This window comes from Papio anubis, chromosome 4 (genome assembly GCF_008728515.1).
Source record: "Papio anubis isolate 15944 chromosome 4, Panubis1.0, whole genome shotgun sequence".
In the NCBI taxonomy this organism is placed as follows: Eukaryota; Metazoa; Chordata; class Mammalia; order Primates; family Cercopithecidae; genus Papio; species Papio anubis.
This window is the reverse complement of record NC_044979.1, coordinates 176,152,014-176,178,994: the sequence shown is the minus strand read 5'-3', so window position 1 is coordinate 176,178,994 and position 26,981 is coordinate 176,152,014. Positions and strand designations below refer to the sequence as shown.

General features: G+C 41.4%; 1 protein-coding gene across 2 annotated transcripts in view; it reads left to right on the top strand.

The window, feature by feature from the left end:
• Positions 1 to 26,981, top strand: part of DSCAM (DS cell adhesion molecule) — an 825,379-nt gene that overhangs the window by 161,065 nt on the left and 637,333 nt on the right. For both annotated transcript variants that reach the window (XM_017956431.3, XM_031664941.1), the window contains exon 3: positions 7,693 to 7,839. In XM_017956431.3, coding sequence (XP_017811920.1) covers positions 7,693 to 7,839 — 147 coding nt within the window. The remainder of the gene's footprint in view (positions 1 to 7,692; positions 7,840 to 26,981) is intronic.

Genomic DNA, 26,981 nt, shown 5'->3' with positions numbered 1-26,981 from the left:
AAAAATTTAACAAATTAATCCAACAACATATAAAAAGAATAATACATTATGACCACAAAGGGCTTATATCCATAATGCAAGGCGAGTTACACATTTGAAAATTAGTGTAAATTATCATATTAACATATTAAATGTAAAAACCATGTGATCATTTCAGCAGACACAGAAAAAGCATTGATGAAATCCAACATCCACTAATGATTAAAAAAACTCTCAGAAAACCAGCAGTAGAAAGGAACTTCCTCGTTCTGATAAAAAGCAACTACAAAAAATCCTGCTATAGCGAGCATCATACTTGTCAAAGAGTAAATGTTTTCACCCCCAAATGAAGAACAATACCAAAGCGTACACTCTCACCACTTCTATTCTACATCGTACTGGAGGTTCTATCCAGTGCAATATGACATGATGTAAACAGATGTGCTGTGACCCAGACCTTCTTGTTTTATTTCTAGAGCATAGGCAAAGTGGTTTTGTCATAATTTTAAAGTAGATTTGTCATAATTTTTAAGTAGATTCGTCATAATTCTAAGAAATAATTTTAGAATTATTGAAATGGTAAATGAGCATTGACTTCATCTTACTCATCAGTTGCATTAACCCTGAAGAAGAGTCAGCTTGTTTTTTGAAGCATTGAGACTAGGCATTGACTTCTCCTCTCTAGCTATGAAAATCCTGGATGGCATTTTCTTTTAATAGAAGGCTATCTTCTGTGCATTGAAAATATATTGTTTAGGGCAGCCACCTTCATCAATGACCTTAGCTAGAGCTTCTAGATAACCTGCTGCAGTTTCTCCATCAGCACTTGCTGCTTTACCTTGCATTTGTATGTTATAAAGATTGCTTCTTCCCTTAAATCTCAGTAGCCAACCTCTGCTAGCTTCCAGTGTTTCTTCTGCAGCTTTCTCACCCCTCTAAGCCTCCCTGGAACTGAAGAGAGAGCTAAGGACTTAATTTGATTTAGGCTTTGGCTCAAGGCAGTGTTGTGGCTGGTTTGATCATGTATCCAGATCTTCTATCTATTCAAATTTTCTCCACATCACCAGTAAGGTAGTTTCACTTTCTTATTTGTTCACTGAAGTAGCACTTTTCATTTCCTTCAAGAACTTTTCCTATGCATTTACAAATTGACTAACTGCACAAAAGGCCTAGCTTTCAGCCTGTCTTAGCTTTTGGTATGCCTTCATCACTAAGTTTAATCATTTCTAGATTTTGATTTAAAGTAAGATATATGAGACTATTTCTTTCACATGAATACTTAAAGGCCACTGTAGGGTTATTCATTGGTTTAATTTCAGTATTGTTGTGTCTCAAAAAAAGGGATGCTTGAGGACAGCGAGAAAGATGGAAAATGGCATGTCAGTGAGGTGGGCAGAGCACTTATCACATGTATTGATTAAGTTTGCTATCTTCTGTAAATGTGGTTTGTGGCTCCGCAAAACAATTACAATAGTAATATCAAAGATCACTGATCAATGATCACCATAACAGATATAAAAATATTTTTAAAAGTTTGAAATATTGTAAGCATTACCAAAATGTGACGCAGAGACACAAAGTGAGTTCATGCTGTTGGGAAAATGGCGCTGATAGACTTGCATGATGCAGTTTCCACACATCTTCAAATTATAAAAAACATAATCTCTCTGAAGTACAATAAAATGAGTATTTCATGTGAGAAACACACATACACCCATCCAGATGCAAAGAATGGACTCAGAGACACACAGCAGCAGAAGCGACTCTTTTTTTTTTTTAGATGGAGTCTCGCTCTGTGGCCCAGGCTGGAGTGCAGTGGTACGATCTCGGCTCACTGCAACTTCCGCCTCCCAGGTTCAAGTGATTCTCCTGCCTCAGCCTCATGAGTAGCTGGGATTGCAGGCATGCGTCACCACGCCTGGCTAATTTTTGTATTTTTATTAGAGATGGGGTTTCACCATGTTGGCCAGTTGGTGTTGAACTCCTGACCTCAGGTGATCCACCCACCTCGGCCTCCCAAAGTGCTGGGATTACAGGCGTGAGCCACCGCACTCACCCAGCCAGAGCAAAACTTTTAATGACGGTCTTGCAAGATCCGGAGCCTGGTAGGCAGGCACACCCAGGGCAGTTGGAGCAGGTAATTTATTGCCTAGCAAGCAAGTCCCTCCCCCAGTTCCTCATTGGTTGAGTACTATGGAGTTATGATATTCCTGGACATCGCCTAAGTTTTATTATCCACCTTATAAGGTTATAACCCAATCCCCTTCCTCACTTAGGTTTTGATTTCCCAATAACAAAACTTTCTTCCCTTCTGTGGGCTGACCCCTCCTCTACATTCTGTTTGCTTATTGTGACCTTCTAGGTGCATGAGCCATGCAGTTTGTTACATCTGCAGGCTGGATGCCAGTACTTAGATTTATTATGCCTTGAAAATGGGCCATTTAAAATGTTTTCTCACATTCAGTGCTCTCAGTGTACACCAACTGTGTGATCTCTTAATAAATCAGCTGTGTGTGTGTAATCAAAGTAAAGTTGATTTCAGTTTTACATAACTTCTTATAACTATAAGATGCTTTTTGTAAGCTTCATGGTAACCACAAAGTAAAAACCTATATTAGATATGCTAAAAATATGAAGAAGTATGAAAGAAACTGAAGAGGATACACACACGCAAAATGGAAAGATATTTCATGCTCATTGATTGGAAGAATTAATACTGTTAAAATATCTATACTACCCAAAGTGATCTACAGATTCAGGGCCATCCCTACCAATGACATGCTTCACAGAAATAGAAAACAAAAAAAAAAATCCTTAACTTTGTATGAAACCACAAAAGACTCTGAAATGCTAAAGCAATCCTGAGCAAAAAGAACAAAACTGGAGGTATCACACAGTCTAATTTCAAAGAATACTACAGAGGTGTAGTACTGGTATACTATAGCATAGTACTGACGTAAAACAGACACACAGACCACTGGGATAGAATAGAGAATCCAAATGTAAGTCCATGCACTTACTCCCATATCATTTTTGACAAAGGTACCATGAACGCACATTCAGGAAAGGACAAGCTCTTTAAAAATTAGTGCTGGGAAAACTGGGTATCTATAAGCAAAAGAATGAAGCTAGATCCCTATCTTTAACCATGTATGAAAATCAACTCAAAATGGATTAAAGACTTAAATTAGGTCTTGAAACTATGAAACTACTAAAAGAAAACACTAGGGAAACACTATAGGAAATTAGTCTGGGCAAAGATTCTTGGGGTAAGGCCTCAAAAGCACAGGCAACAAAAGCAAAAATAGACAAATAGGATTACACCAAGCAGAAAAGCTCTGCACAGCAAAGAAAATAGTCAGCAAAGTTGAAGACATAGCATGCAGAATGGGGAGACTATTAATATTTGCAAACTATCCATCCAATAAGAATATAATGATGGATGAAACTGGAGGTTACTGTGCTAAGTGAAATAAGCCAGGCTCAGACAGACACATGTTACATGTTCTCACTCATATATGGGATCTGGAAACATGAATCTTATGGAGGTAGAGAGTGGAATGGTGGACACCAGAGGCTGGGAAGCAAGGGGATGAGGAGAGGGGATAAAGAGTAGTTGATTGAGGGGTATAAAAATGCAGTTAAATAGAAGGAATATGTTCTAACATTTGCTGCCACAATGGGGAAATTATAGTTAATAATTGTATATTTTTAAATTGCTAGAAGAAAAAAAATTTACAGTGTTCCCAACACAGGGAAAAGATTGAAGTGACTGATATTCCAGTTACCCTGATTTTATGATTATATATTTTATACAGGTGTCAAAACATCACATGTACCCCCAAAATATGTACGACTCTTATATCACAATGAAAATATTTGATTAAAAAATAAATAGGCCTGATTTTATTTCAAAGTCATATTACCAGGGATTTTTTTTCTGATCTAAAAAGATGACAAATTTTGCTGAATGAAGGCTCAAATGATTACAGTGGACCCTGCTGGCATCCCTGAATCAGATCCCCCGAGGTCTGTGCGCTGGTTGCCAAGAACGTGAACCTGAAGCCTTCAGAAGATTGCTTGGGCACTGGAGCCGTTGACAGAAACAAGAGTGGGAAATGCCTGGGAGTTCCAACCTCCTGAGGCCAGCCCTGAGCCAATGACAGACAGCTCAACAACAGGGAATCCCGGCTCCTCTGCATGGCCATGCGTGTCAGGCGTGGCTGGGACTTCACCTGAAACCACACTTGTGCTTTGCTGCTTCCCTCCCTGCCCTACTCACACTCCCCCTGCCTCTCAGGATTGTGTCCCTGCTCAGTCACTTGAACCCAGCTCCTCCTGGGGTCGCATAAGGAGAAGGGACGGGGAGTGTGCCATTTTCTTCTGACCCCCGTTCTCTCTGAGCGAGCTGGGGTTCAGAGCACCATAGTGCTGTCCCTGCTTTGAGAAGATCTGGGCTTTCAGGGGAGAGCCTTACTTAGGACACCAAGCACAGTACTTAGATAATACTCTTGTCTTCTAATGCAGATGTCAGTCACATTTAAAACAAAGTGTATTTTTTTGCCAGCATCTCAGGTTTCTAGCCCAGTCTCTGTGACAAAGTTAGCAGCAGTCAGATGTAGAATGAAGATCAAAGCTGCACCCATGTCTTCGGGCTGACTGTGGGCTCAGGAAACTCATAGGGCCCTCTGAGAGGTATACCCCCATAGACAGCAATGTTGGTGTCTTAAGTTATGGGGGCCTCAGGAACAAACAATGCTCTGTTACAAAGATCGGGAGCTTTAATACAACCCTGATTTGCATTTTTTTAAAAAACTATAGATAGTGGCTATAAATTCAAATGTGCATACATGTATATTCTGTAAAAGGATTAGAAGTTCTCCCAGAATGGAAGATCTTTCTATATATTCAGTCTCAAAATATGTATTGAATACCTCCTGTGCGCCAAGTATTTTCTAAGATAATTTTTTAAAGACTCGCTACATGGGCTGTCTTTGTGGAATGAGTAATTGAATAAGGAGAAGGGACAGGGAGTGTGCAGTTTTCTTCTGATCCCCATTCTCTCTGAGTGAGCTGGGGTTCAGAGCACCACAGTGCTGTCTCTGCTTTGAGAAGATCTGGGCTTCTTAGGGCTGACCTGGAGGTTGGAGAAGCAAAAGTCACACAGGTTTAAAATTGTGACTGATGAGGTGCCCTGGTACTGGTGAGGGCAGTGGGTAGCTAGAGAGGAGAAAACTCCATGATATGTGGGTAAGTGCTGGGACTGAGGGGTTTCCTAGAATATTGGACATTGGGTAGTAACACTGGAAATGTCCCCGGTCAGTCACCCCATATTTTTATGGCTCCTGTGATCCCGTCTACTGTGGGGCTGTACACCTGGTGGGAAGGCATTTCCTGTATCTCCCGGTAAACAGGTGAACATCTTATCTTTTCACTTTCCTGTATGATACGTGAAACTTGACCCCTTTCCTTGATTTCTATTAAAAATTATCCTACTTAAGTCATTAATGTTTGAAGCAGAGTCTGTGGAAGGTTTGGGGAGACAGAGTGATTTTATTGCTAAGAAACAAGCATCACACAGACAAAGGAGCTTACATTGAAATCATACCCCTGCTTAGGGGCCCCATCCCTGTGACAGTAGATTCTCTCTCTGTTGGCCAGTCCCTCTTTCTCCTCTGTCCTCCATCCTCCTCTTCTCTGTCTTCTGCTTCTCACCATGCCCAGATTCTCACTTACCGATGAGTTTGATTAGTTTGCCTGTATCTTTGTAATCTCTTTCTATTCTATGATTGTAGACCTCAGTTCTCAGCAAAGGTTTACTTATGCAGGAGCCTTCCTGTACAAAGTCAGTTCCCTCCTCCAGGTGTAAGGTTGTTGCTGAGGTCGGCCTCTTGGGCGCCCTGAATTTTTGCCTAGTGCACCTCCTGCAGGAGGTGTGGAATTGCTGCCTGGACCCTCACCTCATGCTGCATGGGGATTACAGTGGTGGGGGTCGCAGAAGATTTCAATACTTGGAAAAATCTCTCTGGTTAGAGACCAGAATGAAGGAATTCTCTAAGTTGGGGAAAAAAGGTTAACGTTAAAAATGGAAACTGGAGAGGAAGGCTCTCATGAAAGACATGCTTTACTATGAAAATGCTCAGCGTATCACAGGGTTAGCCAAGCCTTAACAATCCTCTTCTAAAGCACTCACCTCTGCCTACTGGGGAATTTCCCTTGAGAAATTCACCTTTAGCTTTGTTGGTGTGTTAGCACCTTTTGAAACCATGTTCATGGCCAGTTTTCATGGCACATATTTGTCCAGTAAGTGATTAATTCTTTAAGTGAGCTGGTATATGATAGACAATAGATTATCTCTGTGGATATCTTAGAAAATCGTAGACTTACAGGATTTAGACTTTAAAGAAGTTCCCACCACAATGCCCTCAATTTAAATTTGAGGAAAACAAAGCTCTAAAGAAGTGAGGCATCTAATTGGGACTAGATTCATCAATGTCTTATTTCCCTGGAGACAGATCTTCCCCAACCCTGGGGATCCATCTCTGGCTATTGGTAAATGTGGCCTTACCCAACCTGCTTCTAGCAGACACTGTTGAATTTTCACCAACATTAACTGATTCACCACAGTCACCCTGGGGGGCAGGTGTTACCAACACCATCCCCTTGGTATAGATGGTGAGAGGATGTGCTCACTGTCTCACAATCAGGGAGCGGCTGAGCTTGGATTTGAACCCAGGGAGTTGGGCCTGCTAGGTAGGCTCTCAACACCAGTACCACCCTGCCTGTGAGCCCAGACATCAAGGACGTGGACATGCACTCTGCACTCTTTCTGGGATGCTGCTATCATTGGAAGCGTTTGGGCAGGCTGTAGACATCCTTCCCTAAACAATGGAAAACAGGATCAATGTTTCCCAAACTGCTTTGAAACTGTCATTTAAAAATTTACTGATGAAAAGTTATTTTAATTGTCTCTGAGTTTTCAAGGCTTTCCAGGAAAAAAAAAAAAAAAAAAAAAAAAGCCTTGCTCGAATTTTTTATTCATTTTTTGCAGTCAGAAAAACAAAACAAAACATTCTTCCTCAGCCCTTAGAGGACCAGGAGCAGTTTGCTATCATCATAACTCTGCAGAGCCAGCAACTTTTCTTTCATGAAGCTATTTCCTATCTCTTGATACCTTCAAGGGGTCTATTAACTGTTTTAGATTATACTCCGTCCCCTTGGTATAGAGTGTAGTGTATTTTTTTTTTTTTCTTCACCCAGGCTGGAGTGCAGTGGTATGATTATAGCTCACTGCAGCCTCAACCTCCCAGGCTCAGGTAATCTCATCTCAGCCTCCCAAGTAGCTGGGACTACAATCACACACCACGATGCCCAGCTAATTTTTTTTGTATTTTTAGTAGAGACAGGGTGTTGCCATGTTGCCCAGGCTGGTCTTGAACTCCTAGGCACAAGTGATCCACCCATCTTGTCCTCCCAAAGTGGTGGGATTACAGGCATGAGACACCTTACCCAGCCATGTATTGTTAAGGGAATGAATGTTTTCTTAAGTCAGGTGATGAAAGACGTGAAATGTAGGTATCTTAACTGTGTTCCAGAAAGATATGTTATGCAATTGATGTGTGTGTGTGCTGCAATGTATACATTACAATGAGATACTCTCAGAATGAACCTGTGGACTGTGTGCCTTACTGAGGTCCTCTTTCTGCCTTCCAGTTTTACGGGAGCCCTATACAGTCCGTGTGGAGGACCAGAAAACCATGAGAGGCAATGTTGCGGTCTTCAAGTGCATTATCCCCTCCTCGGTGGAGGCGTACATCACTGTCGTCTCATGGGAGAAAGACACTGTTTCACTTGTCTCAGGTAGGCTTTGCATCTTCAGGGTGCAGGACGCCATGCTCACCTTCTGAAAAGGTTATTTCAGAGATGGAATTGGGTCTCCGTTTATGTGTTCATTATAATTCAGAATTAGTATTCTTAAGGTTGATGCTATTTTGTAAGTAAACCTGAAATAAGTGTTTGGCTTATAATGCTTGATTCAGACATCCTTTGGTGAGTTGACTGATGAAGAGAAATTAGTTACCGGCACTGTAACTGTAGCCATTATGTTAACTTTTTTGAGAAAATTGTGGTTTTATGTTTGCTTCTAAAAACAAGGTAGTAGTATTTTGCATCTGTGAGAAACCTGAGCATTGCACATATAGCTGATATTCTGAAACGAAAACCTGGAAAGTGGAGACCCTGTTTTCATGCCCTTTGGGTGTTTTCCAGTGTCTTGAGAGTTATGTTGTATCTCTGACCTATTTATTGAAGATTCTACTAAGAATATATATGTAGCCCTGAAATGTATATTTGCATATGAATAATTTGTTGGCTTATGTTTGGTATCTAGAAAAGATTTTAAATTTAGCCTCCAAGAAACTTCAGTTCTTTATTTCTAACGGTGTTGAATTCTTGCTCTGCGCTATTGATTTCTTGCTGTGTTATTTACCTGAAAAGGCTACTGTCCGCGTGATGCGTGGTGTTCCTGTTCTGTACATCCTTGGGTAATGACTGCTGGCGTGTCTCGAAATGTGTGTTGGCTGCTTTCGGAAAAGAATTGTGAGGAGCATAGTCTGTGTTCTGACGTGGATTATAAATAGTTGCCTTTTTTAAACATGTCTTTATGACCTCACATGCAGATGCACACACACACACAACACATGTTAACACACCTCTTGACTAAGCAACATTTTATCAATTTATAGAGAGAAGAATTTGGAACTAAACCCTCATGCTGACACACTATTTTTGTTTTTCAGCCTATTGATGAGCTAGAGAGGTTGATTACTCTACACCAACGACCAGAAGGCATTTAAAAGATCCAAGTCAAAATTGAAATACATTGCCATCATAGCACATTACAGGAATCTAGGAAATAATGGAATTCTTAGTTTTTATCAAAAAAAATTGTCTTTACAGTGAATTCAAAACCCCTCATGCTTCAATGAACAATACATTCCTTGCTGTTATGTTGATTAATCATCCTAATTTAACTTAGGGTGTTGAAAAATACTGAGCTTAATAGCTGAAATGTGATTGTGATAATCAGAATAGAGACTCACTTATACACTTTTATTTGCTAATTTTCTGTGTTGAAACATCTTCATCTTCTCTCCTTAGGGGTCATGTTATTTTTCTTAATGGCAAATGGAAGGATTTGATGACAGTCATCTGACTAAGTTTGGAGTCAGACGGGAGAGGCCCTCAAATTTATATGGCAAGGGAGTATAGATTCAGGGAGGGGAAGAATTGGGGTCTATCTTTTCAGTCGTCCAGACTCAGGGACCTAGAATGGAGACCTCATCATCGTTTAACCCTATCATCCAAATTTGTGGCTTCAGGGTCTGCTCTGGCAGAGGAAGAGACCATGGGAGAATTACAAACACCTTCTTAGTGCTTCCACTTGGCGGTGACACATGTTATCTCTGCTCATGTTTAATTGGACAAAGCAAGTCTCATGGCCATGCCTGACCTCAATGGGGCATGTGCCTAAAGGAAGAGAAGAACTGAAATCTGGGTGAGAAATTGAAATATCTACCAGGAGGATTTTTTAACCTTTATTTTAAGTTCAGGGGTACATGTGCAGATTTTTTACACAGGTAAACTTGTGTCATGGGAGTTTGTTGTACAGATTATTTCGTCACCTGGGTATTAAGCCTAGAACCCATTAGTTAATTTTCCTGATCCTCTTCCTCCTCCCACCCTCCACCCTGAAGTAGGCCCCAGTGTGTGTTATTCCTCTCTATGTGTCCATGTGTTCTCATCATTTAGCTCCCACTCATAAGTGAGAACATATTCTACCAGGAGGATTTTTAAATATATGTGGTTATGCATAATATGTTTGTTCTTTTGTTTCCTAGACGTCTTTAATTAGCAGCATCCTCATGTTCATGTTTCACCTTTTTGCAATCTCTGTGAACAGACTTTATTTTCCTTCAAATGTGAACCTAATTAAATAAAAAAAGGAAATGTATATCTAGTGAGGGGATGATGCTGGCATACAGAATATAGAGTTTATGTCTCTCTGATAGGAATTGTTAAAGCCCATGTCCTCTCCTCAGTCAGATATTGGAGCTTCATCCTTTCATACAATTTTAAACGCAAAAGTTTTGGAGAAGCACTTGGCTTTTACTTCACAACAGCATCTAGAAAATAAATACAACACAGGTGTTTATCTTATTGAGGAATACATCATCAGTAAGAAGCTTTGGTTTGTTTGTAAGTAAGTCATTGAAAGAGAGAGAGAGACTTCATATCAGGTCGTTCAACCTGAGTCGAATAGACTTGTCACTAAAAATGACCTTGTAAATGACAACAAGGCCCCAAAGCAGTGGCATGATCTGCTTATAGAAAGTCTGGAAATTGAGCATTTTACCTGACTTCTCTTGCTCACTGCTGCAGTCAGACCCTGTTCCCAATGTCTGAGCTCCACCCATCAACAAGGCCCAGAAAAGGAGGTCATGAAGTCACTGGAGGTGACACATGGTTTAAAACATTGGAGATCTTAATAAATAAACCATGCTCAGGAGGTTTAGGTGGAGAAGGGTTATATTTCTCTCTGGTTACCAGGACAAGGCACAGATAAGGACAGAGGACAACCTCCTTCCCCCATCACCCAGGCTGTGCCAGGGGTGGAGGGCGCTAAAAGGAGGACCCTCCCTCCTCCACGCTGGCCGGGGCTGAGTCACTCTGGGGAAGCACCGGGATTCTTGGCTTCACAGAATGACCTTGCATGGCACAGAAAACCTCAGGAACAGAGGGACTTTTTCTAAATTAGTCCTGACCTTCAGGGAAGCTGTCCTGAATGCCATATGCACAGCAGATGATCTGTAAAAGGTTAATTTGTCTCTGTTTTGTATATAAACTGTAACTCCTGCTAAACTAGTTTGGATTTATTCCTTGGCATGGCCGTCTCCCAGGTCTCTCTTCCCGGATTATCAAGTCATCCCAGCCTGCTGGGATCTGGCTGGGAAGTTTGTCCCAGGAAGGATTCCTACTCTGCACAGATCACTTCCTTTAGTGGTTGATTCTCTCCGTGGAGAAAAGCGATTAACTAAATCAGCCATGGAAATAAGCCTGTGCAAGTATCTTAGTGAGTGAGTTAGGAGCAGGTATAGGAGTGCCAGAGAGTTGACCTGGGAAAGCTGGGAGCTGATGGCAGTCAGGAGAGGGTCCAGAAACATGATTCACAGGCCAAGGCCCAAGGTGCCCTGCTGGGTTCCCGGGAAGAGTGTGACTTGTCGGCCTGGGGGATATTTAGGTGCTCAGCCTTGACTGTTGGGAGATCCCCTGGGAAGGTCAGAGCAGCAAAGGCCTGCTTCGAACAGATGAGCTTGGGGTTTATGTGAATCTCTAGGCCAGGGGACCTTTGGAAATCCTGGTGAAGGTAAATGGGTGTTTGTCTTCTGCAAATTCTTTTTTAATGAAAAGCAAAATTAAATATGTTGGTGTATTTCCCTAAAAAGAAACAAATTGGTTTCTATTAGTGTGTCTCACTAGGTTTTGCCCTTTATTTTGGTTAAGAAAACAAATGAGTAAGTTATTTTCTTGAGAAGCACAAATGCAGTGTTTGTCAGGGTTTAATGAGTGTCGTCCATTGTCACGGTTGCTTTCGGGAGCTTACTGCACATGAGGGCCTGCATTGATTTCTTTCCAGGGCAGGCTTCGGTTGGCCTGAAGGTAGACGCAGGAATCCAGTTATGCCTCTTCATCATATGAGGCCATGAGGCTACCAATATCAAGGACATTAATGAGTTCATTGATTTTGAGTGACCTTTGGAAAGAATACCCCAACAGCCGAAAAGTAGAAATCCCATAATTCTACTAAATGGAGGAAAGATTCATAATATCTGATGTTGCTTTTCTGCCTGCCTGGGCTCTTCCCTGGGCCCTGGGGCCTCACAGGGTGACCCTTCCCTCTGGTATGATGGATGGGGGTGGGGTCGTAAATGAGCAGAGGAAAAACATTTCAGGGACAGGCACACAAGGTGCCATCAGGTGACCTCAGTTAATATGACAGATTCTGACCTATTGTCTTCTTACCTCTCTAAAATGAGCCAGGAAAAACAAGAGTCATGATGTCCATGTGGATTTTTTTAGACATCCTTATCACTTATCCTAAGCTGCAATGAAATCCTTTTAAATGCCATAATATTAATGTAGCCCAGTAAAAATATAGTAGCTTGAATAGCGACGTGCTTTTGGAGGTGTTGCTGATGTGGAGATACATAAGACACCATCCTGGAAAAAAACAATATCACCGGCTTTATATTTGGGTTTCCCTTGACAAGCCTGTTGTGAATTTCCTCCCGATTAGGGAGGCCAGCAATAAGAGAGCCCAGCCTTCCGTTTCTGTTTCTTCTGATAAAATTGTGAGAATCTCACCAGGGGTTTAGCTACATTAACATCAAAGACACAGCCCAAGGGTAACTGGATTTGGAAAACGGAAAAAGCAAACATTTTACTATTCCCAGAGAAACTGCCTCCCTCTTTAGCAGTGGCCCAATTTTCTGCTGTCATATTTCCTATCTGAATACTTCTATTAGTGATCATTCAAGGAGAATTTTATCTCTTAGGATCACTGAGTTCAGGTCCAAGGATGATTATCTTCTTTCTGTGTTTTGGGTAAACGTAAACAATTTTCTGCCCACATGAAATATCAAAAGACGTAAACCAGCCACTTGACATGAAACATTTGCTGTAATTCTTCACTGCCACAGTTGGGTCTGGGCATCATAGATAACGCAAGACTTGGGCTTTAAGAAGCACTCCCTCCCCAGGTCTCTCAGAGATGGTTTCTGCAGTTGAGATGCTGGGGGAGGTTCCTGCACTGTCCCTCTTGGGGTGTTAGTGCTGCAGTGGGCGCTTAGGGGCTAAGGCTGCAGCTACACACATGGTTTTGCCTGGAGAAGTAGAGAAGGTTTCAGAAAGGAGGTTGTGATTTAAGAAAACCTTTGCGTTTTAGACAGGGGAAAACAAATTATAGGTGCAGCCAACCAAATTAGACAAGGCTGCCCTTAAGCACGTTTTGGCAAACCAGATTGGATGCCATATATTCTCATGTGGAAAGGGAGGGAGAGCAGCACAGCTGTCGGGGGACCTGAGGGTCACGCTGTGGGGGGCCTCCACTTTGTGCACTCTTGACTATAGAAGTTAACCTTCCCTTTCTATGGCACTTCTATTGTGATTTTACTGCTCCTCACTGAGCATTTTCCAGACATCTGCTATGCTGTGGCTGCTACCTTGTGGAGACCTGAGTCTGCCCTCAGAGAACTTATGAGTAAAAGAAATGAGATCAACATTAAAATGATGTAAAGTTAAAAAAAAAAACCAAAAACCTAGAGTCATCTGAAAGCCTCATCTTTGATTTTAAAAGTGCCAGAGAGTTGCAGAATTAAAGAAGCATTTAACATTCACTGAAAAGAAATTCGTAGGACCAAATGAAAAGTATAAAAGGAACATTTTTCTATCTGTTATCATCTACCTAGCTATCTGTCTTTGTATGTATCATCTAATCTTTTATTTATATTGCTTTTAGTAAATAAGAACCTCATTGTAAACACTGGAAAGTATTCCTAGCTCAGAACGTGCACAGCAGACTGGAATTAGAAAGGCACAGAGATGTCATGCTTTCACCATGCTATATTTTTGGGAGTGAAGTAACCAAGAAGTAGGAAGAGAGGGCCCTGGTCTCTTTCTTTTTTTAAATCATTAATTATGTTATACTTTTGCTATTTAAGTCTGTCGCTCACTAAATTAGTTTTTGCATGTTACCCCGCTGTCACCTGAAAGTAATTAAAAGCTGGTTGTTTACAGCTCTGGAGAGCCCCTGCGTGACACTAAGAATGGGGGTCATGCGAGGTGAGGGGCACAGCCTGAGTCTCCAAACAGCTGCTAGCAAGGCTCCGAAGCAGCCACAATAGCAGCTAGTCTGCAGGGCCTCAGCCTGCCAGCGGGAGACCTGCGCCCATTCTGAAAGCTGCAAACTGTGTTTTGTGGAGTACAACCCAACACAGAGAAGTACGCGTTTGACTTTTGAACTTCCGAAACAAGTAGATAGACACATAGAGATAGGTATGTTCATACTTTTTCTTTAAAAAAGAAAGCAAGAAAAGAAAGCATTGGAGCAAATTTAGCCCAGAGGATCTCAGGAGGGGTGTGTGTACATGTGTGTGATGTGAGTGTCCACTTATGTGTGTGGTGTTCAGTGTGGTGTGTGCATATGTGTGTGTGGTGCATGATGTGTGTGTGTAGCATGTGTGGTGTGTGCGTGGCATGTGGGGTGTGTACTCTGTGTGTATGTTGTGTTTATGCCATGTATGGTGTGTGAGCTCCGTATGTGTGTGGGGTGTGTGTGTGGAGTGTGTGCTGTGTGTGGTGTGTGAGCTCTGTATGTGTGTGGAGGGTGTGTGTGTGATGTGTGTACTCTGCATCTGTGTGTTGTGTATGTGTGTGTAAAACCTCATTTGTTGGGCCACTAAGTCACACTAAAATGCCCCTTGATTTCCTATTTTAAGTTTCTGGAATATGACTTGAGTGCAACGCTGACTCAGGTTAGCTGGGTGACCTAGGGAAAGGCATTTCTATCTCTCTCAGGTTTTTTTTTTTTCCTCAGCTTCCTCCCATGGGTATACAGTGATTTCTGTGGTCCTCTCTCATAACACGATGTCAGGATATTAAAATTCCGAATTGAATAGTCCACCTATTAACCAACTACTGTCTAAGTTATTTTTTCACTTTCTTAGATTTAATCTTGCAGGATGTTATATGCGCGTGTCAAAGGTCCCCAAGCCCACCCTCAGGTTTGGTGATTTGCTGGGAACACTCAGCATGTAGCTGCATCCATGACTGTGACTTAATACAGGAGAAGGCTATGGAGCAAAAGCAGCAAAGGGAAAAGGCACATGAGGTGACGTTCAGGGGAAAGCGGGCCCCAGCTCTCAAGAGTCTTCTCCCTGTGGAATCACTCAGCATGCACTTAATTTCCCCAGCAATGAGTCGTGATAAGAGGTGCAATGTCGTCTACCAGGGGAGCTCCTGGAGACTCAGTGGCCAAGGTTTTCTTTGGGGACAGGTCACGTGGGCACCCTGGTATGTTTGGCATGTACCAAAGTTCCAGACTGTAGAAGGAAGGCAGGTGCTCATCATGAACTGTCTTGCTTATGCAGTTTAGGCAGCGAGCCACTCTTAGGGTGGTGGGAACCCTTCCAATATCCCAGTTCCCAGATACCAGCCAAGGGTCAGTCTTGCAAGCAGCCCTTCATAAGAGTGATAGTCTCAGACCTACTGTGTTAACTCTTCTCTGTGCCATGCAACTTTTTAAATGATGTTGGCTCATCTTCATTTTCATACATTCAACAATCACTTTGCATATGCTCATCATGAAATGCTGGAGAAAGCAAATGAAGAAAATCTCTATTTTGTGTACTTTATTGCCTTGTACCCAAGTATTTCAAGCCTTAAGAAAGGTCTCATCTCAAATTATTTTAAGGTCCGAAAACACATTGACTCATACTCTTCCCTTGCTCCACCTAAGTGTAAATGGAGTTCATTTTATATTCTGACATTAAGGATCTTCTGCCTTCTCTCTCTCTCCCTGTGATGTTTGGTTCTTTCTAGACATAGGAAACAGATGGCCAGCTAAGTCAATCAGATGTAATTTGGACACAAGCATATTCTCTGGTCTGTTGTTCATCTAGGAGTTTTCATTTCAGGAAAGTTCAAGAGAATAACAGGATCATTTAGAAAACAATGTCATGCAGTGATAACCAAATGCTGTTAGATTATTATTATTATCAACAAACTAAAATAGATGTCACAAATCAAGATTTGCTTAGACAATGTGCCACAGTATAAGAAAACAGGATTTGAGATTGAGAAATGTAATTTTGACTCAGAATAACTTACTAGCTACTCAAGAAGTCAGCGTGAACTCAAGGTATTGTCAAGAGCAGAGATAAAGGTGGGTTGGACGAGGCTTATGGTGCTGTGTCCTTTGCTCTGGGCTGGACCGGGTGGAGGAAGGTCTCCTCAGCAGGTGGGTTGGTTGGCCTCCAGAAATCCATCAGGCGGAGCCACCATGGCTGTAAGCCCTTTGTGACTCTCCTTCTGAGCAGATGGGACAGGACAGTAAACTGTCCAGCAGCCCAGACTTCCTCTTTCCTCAGCAACCGCATCACCTGTGGAATCCCCAATCTAGGAGCCACCCCCCTTCCCTGCTCCACCGTCAACCTGCAGAGCGTTCCTGCAGTCTGGGCACTCTGAGCATTTATGCCAGTCCGCGATCTCGGCTCACTGCAAGCTCTGCCTCCCAGGTTCAAGCGATTCTCCTGCCTCAGCCTCCCGAGTAGCTGGGACTATAGGCACATTCTGCCACACCTGGCTATTTTTTTTTTTTTTAGTAGAGACGGGGTTACACCGTGTTAGCCAGGATGGTCTCGATCTCCTGACCTCGTAATCTGCCTGCCTCGGCCTCCCAAAGTGCTGGGATTATAGGCATGAGCCACCGTGCCCGGCCTGGTTTTAACCGGCTCTTCACTTCTTGTCCAGATGCTCAGGTGTTTTTTGCTGCCCCCGTCTGTATAGCTGAAGAGGTCTTTCCCGAGCTTTTTCTCAGCGTCCTGGAGCACCCCATTCTCAACTCTGCTGCACCTACTCTCCAGCGTTCAAAAGATCGTAACTTTTCACTCTGCAGGGGCTGAGAACAGCTCTCTCAGACAACCCTTTCTACCTCCAGCATGGCTCAACCCCAAGTTCTCTCCCACAGGAAGAGATTTCCTCTTTCCTTCCAGCTTAGCCTCCCACCGTGCTGCCCTCCTGGTCCCTTTCCATGCTCCAACATTCTAGGACCTCTTTTCGTCAGCTGTGCCCTCTGTTGCTTCGGACAGCTTCTCTTTAGTCATTACCGTATTTCTTGTGACACAGGTGCTCAGGTCCCCCAGTTTTAAAGAAACCTTTCCCTTTGCCGACTTTCATACTTCTTTCTTTCTCTATCTTTACTTTCTTCCTTCCTTCCTTTCTTTCTCTCTCTCACTCCTTTCATTCTTTCTCTTTCTTCTGGCAAACTGTTTTGAGAGAATAGTTTATCCTAGTGAGTATCTTGGGCTCTGCCTGTTACACTCTACTGAAATTCACTACTTCAGGATCACCCGTGACTTCCAAGTGTTAAATCCCAAGGCTGTCTCCTGGTCCAGTTTCTCTCAGACCTCCCTGTTACATGTACACAGTTGACCTACTTCCTCTGTTGGTTCCTGTATTTGGCAACTCTGGCTGCCAAAACAAAATATCACACACCGGATGGTTTAAACAACAGCAAATTATTTCCTTATGGTCCTGGAGGCTAGAAGTTTGAGATCAGGCTGCCAACATGGTTAGGTTCTGATGGGGGCCTTGTCCTGGCGTGCAGATGGACACCTTCCTGTTGTCCTTGCATGACTGACTCTCTCATGTTTCTTCTTGCAAGGACACTAATTCTGTCTGATTAGGGGCCCACCCTTATGACCCCATTTAACCTTAATTACTTCCATACTCCAAATTACTTAGTAATTACTGTATTTCTTGTGAAACAGGTACTCAGGTCCCCCAAATTTAAAGAAACTTTTCCCTTTTCCTTTGTCAACTAACTCCCGTTCCTTTCCCTTCCTTCCTCTCTTTCTTTCGCTCTTTCAGTCTTTCTCTCTCTCTCTCTTTCTCTCTTTCTCTGTCTCTCTTCTCCTCTCTCTTTCTCTCTCTTTTTTTCTCTGCCTTTACTTCTTTTTTCTTTCTTACTTTTTTCTTTTTCTTTCTCTCTCTCTCTCTTTCATTCTTTATTTGGGGTCAGGGCTTCATCATCTACAATTTCAGGGGACACGAGGCAGTTCATAGCAGTTGCCCTCCTTTGGTTTGTATCAAACTACACTGCCTGGTTGATCTTCTCTCCAATGATTTCTGTGCTATCTCTTTCCTTGAGTTTATACCTTCCACACTCAGAAATGTATGTCAATCTAAAAGTCCAGTCCCAGCCACTTTCTGTATTGGTCATTTCATCATCTCCCAGGGCTTCATCCATGACTTGTACCTGTGTGACCCTAACTTCAGACCTGCCTTCTCTCCTGGTCCTGCTTGTTCACTCCCCCTGCATCCCTCCGGCCTCCTCCAACAGAGGAAACCTTCCCCATGATCACAAAGGAATTTCCCTTTGCTTTACTCATTTATTATTTAATACAGTGACTGTATTAGTTTCCTAGGACTACAAAAAAAAAAATACCAGGAACTGGGTAGTTTCAAACAATAGAAATTTATTTCCTCACAGTTCTGAAGTCCAGAAGTCCAAAGTCACAGCGTCAGCAGGGCTGTGCTGACTCAGAGGGCTGTGGGGAGGGTTCCTGTCAGGCCTCCCAGCACCTAGTGTTGCCTGAGGTCCTTGGCTCCTTGGCATCCTTCACTTGCAGAAGTCTCACTCCATCCAGTCCCTCCCTCTACCGACATGTGACTTTCACCCTGTGTGTGTCTTTGCATTTCTTCTCCTTTTCTAATAAAGACAACAGTCCTATTGGATGAAGGGCCCACTTTATTTCAGTATGGCTGCGTGGTAACTTAAATGCTTACATCTGCCACAACCCTGTTTGCAAACAAGGTCACATTCTGAAGCTCCAGAAAGGACATTTTGGGGGGAAGCTATTTAACCCACTATGATTACAAATTTTTATATCTTTCCATCTCCTGCTTGACGCACAGTAGAAAACTGATAAATATATACACAATGAGATTCTTAAAAAAAAAAAAAAAAGCGTTTGTAAAGGAAGGAAACAAAAAGCAGACAGTCCCATCAGGGTAGCCAGGAGTGCCAGTTCTCCAGGCCCTGTGCATCCCTGCAGCCCTGTCCCGGGTGACGCCAGCGTCCAGCTGGCAGCTACACCACCAGCTGCTGCGGTCCCAGCTGCAAGTAGCCTGGTCTGTGTCAGACCGGGCTGGGGGCCAGTAGAGGAGAGGATCCAGGCAGTCCTGGACCAAGCACAGAGCAGCAGGCAAGCTCCTTCACCTGCATTTCAGATCCTCACATTCGGGTGCCATGGCTTATTGGGCATCTTCAAGTCCTGTGTTTCCTTCCTCAAAACGGAAAGGGGGAAATTTGTTAATGGACAAATGACTCATCAATTTCCCAAATGATTAGTAGTCTGAAAACATGTGCATGAAAAAATTGTCTCAAAAGTTACCCTTGATTACAACATTAATTCCAAACTAACTGAATTTTTATTGGATAAACTGTCACCTATGGTTGAAACTTCAACAACTAGATTCTATTTGCAAAGTTGTATTGACTATCCAAGGCTCATGTATGGGGGAGGTAATGAGAGTATTTACAGAATATTTCAGTGTGTGTAGTTCCTGAAAATACAATGCTGATGCTGAAAATATTGGCTGTCCAGAATTGGGCTCTATGAGCTACAGAAAATCCACAGCACACACTGCTCTGCAGTAGAGCAGAGTCAAAATGTGCTTTGAAAAGAAGCTATAAGCAGATACAGTAAATAAGCAAAAATGCACGGATCCTGTGTGCTCTTAGGGATGGTTTCAGGGTTCTGCACGTCTTTCGTTTTGCCAGCAGTGCACAGCAGGGCTCGGGTTTGCACTCAGAGGAGCCTGGCTTTGGGTCCCTACTGCACAGCTGTGAGAACTTCCATAGTTAAAGACCTCTCTGTGGACCTGGATACTGTGTTTTTATAAAGATGAAGAATGCCATAACTGCAGTTCCAGGCCAAGTGAGGTGCTCCATGAATTTGAACATAGCTAAGCAATTCCGGACCTCTCTAGGTGTGCATTTCTCTATAAAGCCTGTAGATAGTGTGGAGTCTGAAGCCAGTGTCCAGGTCCATACCCCATATTCAACCTGGACCAAGTTATGTAACCTTAAGTCAGTCATATAACCTTGCTGTGCCTCAGTTTCCTCAACTGTAAAATGGAAATAGGAATAAAAATAACATAGTAAGATTGTTATGAGAATTAAATGAATGAATATAAAGTTCTTAGCACAGTGCTTGACATTAATGTTTGCCATTGTCCTTCTGCTGCTGCTGCTGCTTATTATTATCTTCTATCTAAAGTGTGTGTATCCCAGAAACCAGAAGGTCAGGATACTGTGGCTTCAAAACAAATAGGCCATTATTTGTGGGATGCTTGTTAGGAAGTAGAAGAAAAGTAATTCTATTTAAGAATTGCTGAAATGCAAGGTGTGCTGAAGAAGTCATGGGGAAATAATCCAAACTCCTTCAATTTCAACATAAAAGCATTAGAATGCTATTGAACCAATAATCTGTGGGATTTTAAAAGAAACAGCTCTTTACTTATTTTATTAAAATGTTTATTTTTCTTAAATAGCAAAAGTATGATATAAAATGACAATAAAGCAGAATGAAAGGATCTTATTTTTTGCCTTAACCATCACAGCTAAATCAGAGTATGTATTTGCAGTTTTAGAGGATCTGCAAAGGGACATTTGGGAGCCAGTTTAGACCTATGAGGAAAAACCAAATATCCCCAGGAAAAAAAAAAAAAAAAAGAAGCTTTCTGTGAAAAAAAAAAAAAAAAAAAAAAAGGTTAGTATTTACATTAAAATACTTGTAGCACATTTCAATTATTGAATAGCTAACAATTCTATGGCATGCACATGTCAGGTTATACCTAAAAACTTCTCGACAACCCTATTAAGTATTGACTTTTGTTGGCCCCACTTTACAGATGAGAACCCTGAGGCAGAGGGAGCTTCAGTAAGTGACCCAAGGTCCTTTCTTGAAATTCTCCCTCTCTAGAAGGTAGAGATTTTGCCTTTTCTTAAATTTTCTTTCAGTTTCCTATAGTACCTACATGCATAAGAGCCAACAAATACTGTCGACTGAATGATACACCACTTACAACAGTCAGAACCCTTGAAACTAGGGATTTATTTAAGCAAAAAAAAAAAAAAAAAAATTCAAATAATATGATTCAAGACTTAAGCTTCTGAATATTTGACATATTTAGGGCATTTTATTGTGATTTGAGGGCAATATGCTTTGTTTTTTGAAACAATATTGTTTAACTAGAAAAAAATCAAAATAGGTGAAATTGTCAAGGACAAAAATAATTTCTTAATTTTAATTTTACTTAACATAATCCCTTCCCACCAACCTCAAGGATAACATTTCCATTCCAGACACATAATAGAAGCTTAATACATGTTTATGGAGTGAATCTTGAATGAGCAACTTTTCCATCAGAGTGGTGGTGTTACTTCCTTTTACATTCTTCTTAATGCTTTAATAAGACCTTTTGCTTTTCTATATTTTTTTCTACCGCTCTAAAATAAAATTTCACATCAGCCTCTCCTCCCAATGCAAAGAGTGCCTGTGTTGGCCAATCAGGGGCAGCCTGGGATTTCACAGCTGACATCTCCTACGTGATGCTGTTCTGAGGGAAATCGAAATTTCAAAGTCCCAGTATTTATTATTCCCAAAACAAAAGCCGCCTTTTATTTTCATGAAATGATTTTATTGTTGCAACCACCTACAGCTTTACACTGCAGCATTTGTTAAAAAGCAGGACAATGCAAGTCACGGCGATGCTGACACGCCGAGCCCTTGAGAGGCGCGTTACAGCCTTTCCTGATGCCCTGAATCCATAGCCATGCCATGATCCTCAGACTTTACTTTCAGTTTTTTATCTAAAGGGACATACGCATTTGGTGAGCACAGAGTGTCAGCCTGTCATGGATAGCTTTTGTGTGTGAGGGCATGTTGTTTCAAACAGTAATCAATATGCTTCGCCAATTTATGATGATGGATCTAAAAACAGTAGAATTTCTGTGTGGAGAAGCATCGGGGTGTCTTTTTGAGCATCCAGCTCACACCTGGAAAGGTTACATGGGGGGAAGGGACAGCAGGAATGACCGTTGCTGAGCCAATCAGATCACCCACACGTGTCCACATGAGGATGCAAATATCACCTAGATCAGCCTCCCATCTCTATCACTGGCTCCAATTTCTCATTGGAGAATTATTTTATAAATGAAGAAAGCACCCAGGTGTGAAAAGTCACCTGAGCAGGGAATGGTGGTGCAGAGACTCCAACCTGGGATTTTGTGGTGACTGTGTCTGCGCTAGTCCTGTGTTCAGTTGAAAATTTCTCCATTACTGTCATTGAAGCACTTATACTAGGTAAGGCAATGCTTTTAAAGTTGCATTTTAAAAACTATGTGACCTTTTTAAAAAAGGCACAAAAGAGATAGAGACACACCAGATATAACTTAAATTATAATCAGTAGGCTTATTATACTGAAGGAATTACAAAGACTAATGGGGTTCTTTTAATTATTTATCTGAAAGAAGTTCATTGAAAACTGTACTTCTCAAAATGATTCATTTTGAAATAAACTTATAACTGAGCTTTACTTCAATATCAAATATTTAAAATATAATGCAAATAATATGTTGTATATCTGGAAATGTTTACCTGTAGTTTCCAAAAAAAAAAAAAAACCAAACCATATTTCTATATAAATATTGTCTTAGTCTGTTTGGGCTGCATTAATAAGTTACCATGGACTGGGTGGATTATAAACCACAGAAATGTATTTCTCATAGCTCTGGAGGCTGGGAATTCTAAAGATCAAGGAGGTAGGTAGATTTGGTGTCTTGTGAGGGTTCTCTTCCTGGTTCATAGACAGCTACCTTCTCATTTTCTCACGTGGTAGAAGAGGTGAACAGTGTCTCTGGGGTCTCTTTTTATAAGGGCCCTAACCTCATTCATGAGGGCTCCACCCTGCTGACCTAGTCACCTTCCAAAGGGTCTACCTCCCCATAGCATCACATTCAAGTTTAGGTTTCAACATAGGAATTTTGGGAGGTGGGGAAATAGATCTTCAGTCTATATACATATTTTTTTTATAGATGGAAATATCCTTAGACCAATGTTTCTTGGCTTTTTGGGGGGATCATGTACATGTTGAGTAAGTAATAAAAACTATGGAGCAGTGGATCTTCAGAAGAACACACCAGTGCTGAAAGCTGCAAGAGTCCAGGCCTTTTTTGCTTCCCTTCAACCTAGTGACTATCCGCATTCCCTCACCCCCCATTCCCACTTGTCCTTACCCAGATGAACCAGGGATTCGTACTCCATTAAAATGCCTGATATAGATGTTGGATCGTGTCTTTCTTTTTTTCAACCTAAATTGCATTTTGAAACCTTCAGCCACACTCTTTTCTCTGATCCCGTATTTGTCCTGGTTTCCTCTGCTGCTTTTTATGCACACGTTTTTTTTTCCTCCTATGCCCATTGCATTGTACCAGTATCTTTCACTACAATTGTTCTTGTACCAGGAAAAGTAAAGGGTTTTTATAAAAAGCCTTCATCAAGTCATTTTCAAACTGCAGATGATACTAGGAAAGAAAGGCCATACTGAGACTCCCCCCCGCTAATTAGATAGTGAAATTTTTAGTTCTCAGCATTGTTATCTGTTTGAATTGAAACCCTATCATTGAAAAAGCCAAATGAACTTGAAATTGAGGAGGGCCATTTCCCAAAAGGGAACGCAGCCAGGCTGAATCCCTCGGTGGAGAGCCAGGGTGCAGGAGGCCCGGATGCACGTGACTCATTTCCACAGTTCTGATTTCCAAGCGAAGTAATTTGTTCTTTTAAAAAATTATTCTGGGATTCAAGATTTTTAAAAAAAATCTGTATTGCCAAATGCTTACCATGCATGCCGAAATATTGAAGAAAGGTATATCTCAGCCTTGCAGGTAATTTTGAAATGATCCACAAGGATTTATTCAAGGTCAGTAAATTCTGTGTTGGCACTTTCTATGTCAGTCTATGCCCCACACTGTGTCCCCATCAAGTCAATTCCTCTGATGCTGAATCTATTCCTTGCCTCTAAGTAAAAAACAAAAAACAAACAAACAAACAAAAAAAAAACCAAGCAAACGAAAGAACAATATGGCAATCGAAGTCTTAAGCATTTCCTCTTTTACTGAATTCGACACCATTCCATTGCTAAGTGAAGAAAACCTGAACATCCTATTGCTGGCCATGCCTCCCAGGGTTCTCCAGTAAACGTTTTCCATGAAAACCTGAAGTCCATTTTTAATGCAAAACATGCAGAACCTCTGGGCTCCATGAGGCCTGATGCATGACTTTGATAGGTCTCTGCACATGTTTAGTTTATGGTCCTGAACATGTGTATTTTCCTGAATGTCTTGTTCTTTGTTTACTGGCTTTGACTTGTTGATGTAAGATGAATCCACGTATGTTTCTCTCTTGTTTTATCAAAATGTTTAAGTGTCTTTAGTTTTATATTGAGATTTTAAAAACAAACCTTTTCTTGCTGGTAAGGATATGGATAATTACTTTCTTGTCAAGAAAAATGGTGAAACTGGAAAACTAATTTCACGTATTTAAAATACACATTTGTTGCATAGTTATCATTGATCAGTTTATAAATTTTACACCTTTTCGGTGGTGGGAAAATATATTCCTAGTGACTTCTATTGTAAATTCTGAATCTAAGATGAAGCTGCTTTTAACTAATAGTGACTATACAGTATATGTACCCTTGTAAAATTGTTGTGCAGAAGGAGAATAGGAAGGACTATAGATATGTGATTTAAGATATTTCTGTTTTGAAGGGTTAAATTTAGAAGGCAGCACAAGGGTCAAACATTGTAAACTCTGTGTGTAAAGCGAGGATATTCAAGGTGACAGGGATCAGAACCTCTGTGAAGGTTCAGTAAAATTATTTGTGCACATCAGGTTATTATATAGGATGTAAAAATCCAGTTTTATGGCAAGATTTATTTGTTAATTCATAACTCTCATATGTGATCCGAATTTAAAAACTGGAGGACACGCTCATAACAATTTAGAACGCGGCTTTTCTTGTGATTTAAATTGGACTTATTTTTCTTTAGTCTCCAACTCTTTCTTAGAAGAATTATGGTGGAGCAGAAACTATAAATGAGGGACAGTTATTTGAACCTAGTTACAGAAAGGAAGTTATTGGCGTGGGGATTCTGTAGGAGGGACTCTACATTGGATGGAAATGAAGGAATAACTGGAAGAAGAAAGGAGAAACAAATAGGCCCAAGTATACATTTCACTGTGTGAACCCATAATTCTCTCTGATGGCTGCATGATTAATTCAAAGATTTATTGATTTTTCCCTTCTCTACTCCAGCCTGCTGACCTGGTTTTGTTGACAGGTTTGTGTGGATCAAGCCAATCTGACAGATGAAAGTGTGCTACCATATTAGTCCCCGTGGTCTGGAACAAATATTTTATACCGTGTCTTTATCAACAGTAACCGAACACATGTGAGGCATCCGTCAACACTCCTTCCCATGCCATGCCATGAAATAGACTCAGGGATGCCAGCCCAACAGCAGAAGCAGCTGGGATTATTCGTTTTAATGAACGTGCATTGTGTGTGTGTGTGTGTGTGTCTGTGTGTGCACATGTGCATGCGTGTGTGTGAATGGTGAGGTGGGAGTGTGGAAGTTATGGCATTTTTATTCTTAGTAACAAATATTAACTGACAGTTAGCTTTTAAAAATACCTTTGTGGGCCTGGCGCTGTGGCTTACGCCTGTAATCCCAGCACTTTGGAAGGCCAAGGCAGGTGGATCACGAGGTCAGGAGATCGAGACCATCCTGACTAACACGGTGAAACCCCATCTCTACTAAAAATATGAAAAATTAGCCGGGCGTGGTGGCGGGCGCCTGTAGTCCCAGCTACTCGGGAGGCTGAGGCAGGAGAATGGCGTGAACCTGGGAGGCAGAACTTGCAGTGAGCTGAGATCACACCACTGCACTCCAGCCTGGGCGACAGAACGAGACTCCGTCTCAGAAAACAAAACAAAACAAAAACCTTTATGATACCTGAGATTTGCTTCAAAACAATCCATTGCTAGGGGTGAAGGTGTAGCCTGAATTGATAATTTCTGAACCTGGGTGATGGTACGTGGAGGTTTATTATACTCTTTGTATCCTTCATGTGTGTTTAAAATATTTTATAATGAAAAGTTGAGGAAAAACACTTATAAGACAAATCATATTTTTTATTTGAAACTTCAGATTACATGTTTAAACACGAGCAATTGGCACATCACTGAGCCAGGAATAGGCAGATTATAAATGTTGTATTTTAAAAATTAATGCTACAATAACGGAAGCATTTTCCTGTTAGTTATGAGCTCTAAATTCTGCCCAAAGACTAGAATCACAAATAAAATGGTCCTTTAAGACCAGTGAATCGTCTCCAAGTTGAGTGTATTCCTTTTCAGCTAATAAAATGAGATATTTTTGACAAGCATTTCTCAAATTGTGTCCATGGAGAGATTAGGAGAATAGGGAAAAGATTATGTGGATTCTGGTTCAAAAAATTTTAGGAAATAATACATTAAACAATAGCAGCCCAGTTCCATGTAGCACGAATATCAAAGTGATTGTGGACATTTTTTTAAACCAATTAAATCAGTTAATTTTTATTTTTATTTTCTCTTTTTAGATGTATTAGTCCATTCTCACATCGCTGCAAAGAAATAGCTGAGGCTGGGTAATTTATAAGGAAAAGAAATTTAACTGGTTCACGGTTCTGCAGGCTGTAGAGGAAGCAAGGTGCCAGCATCTGCTTCTGGGAAGGCCTCAGGGAGCCTTTACTCATGGTGGAAGTCAAAGTTGGAGCAGAAAGTTCACATGGTAAAAACAGGAGCAAGAGAGAGTGAGGGGGGAGCTGCACACTTTTAAACAACCAGGTCTCATGAGAACTTACCATCCACAAAAAAAATTGTGGATAGCGTCAAATCATTCATGAGAAATCTTCCCCCATGATCTAATCACATCCCCAGACCCCACCTTCAATATTAGGAATTACAACTCTACGTGACATTTGGGCAGTGACACAGATCCAAACCATATCACCAGACCACCCATGATAGTCTATAGAATATAATTTAGAAA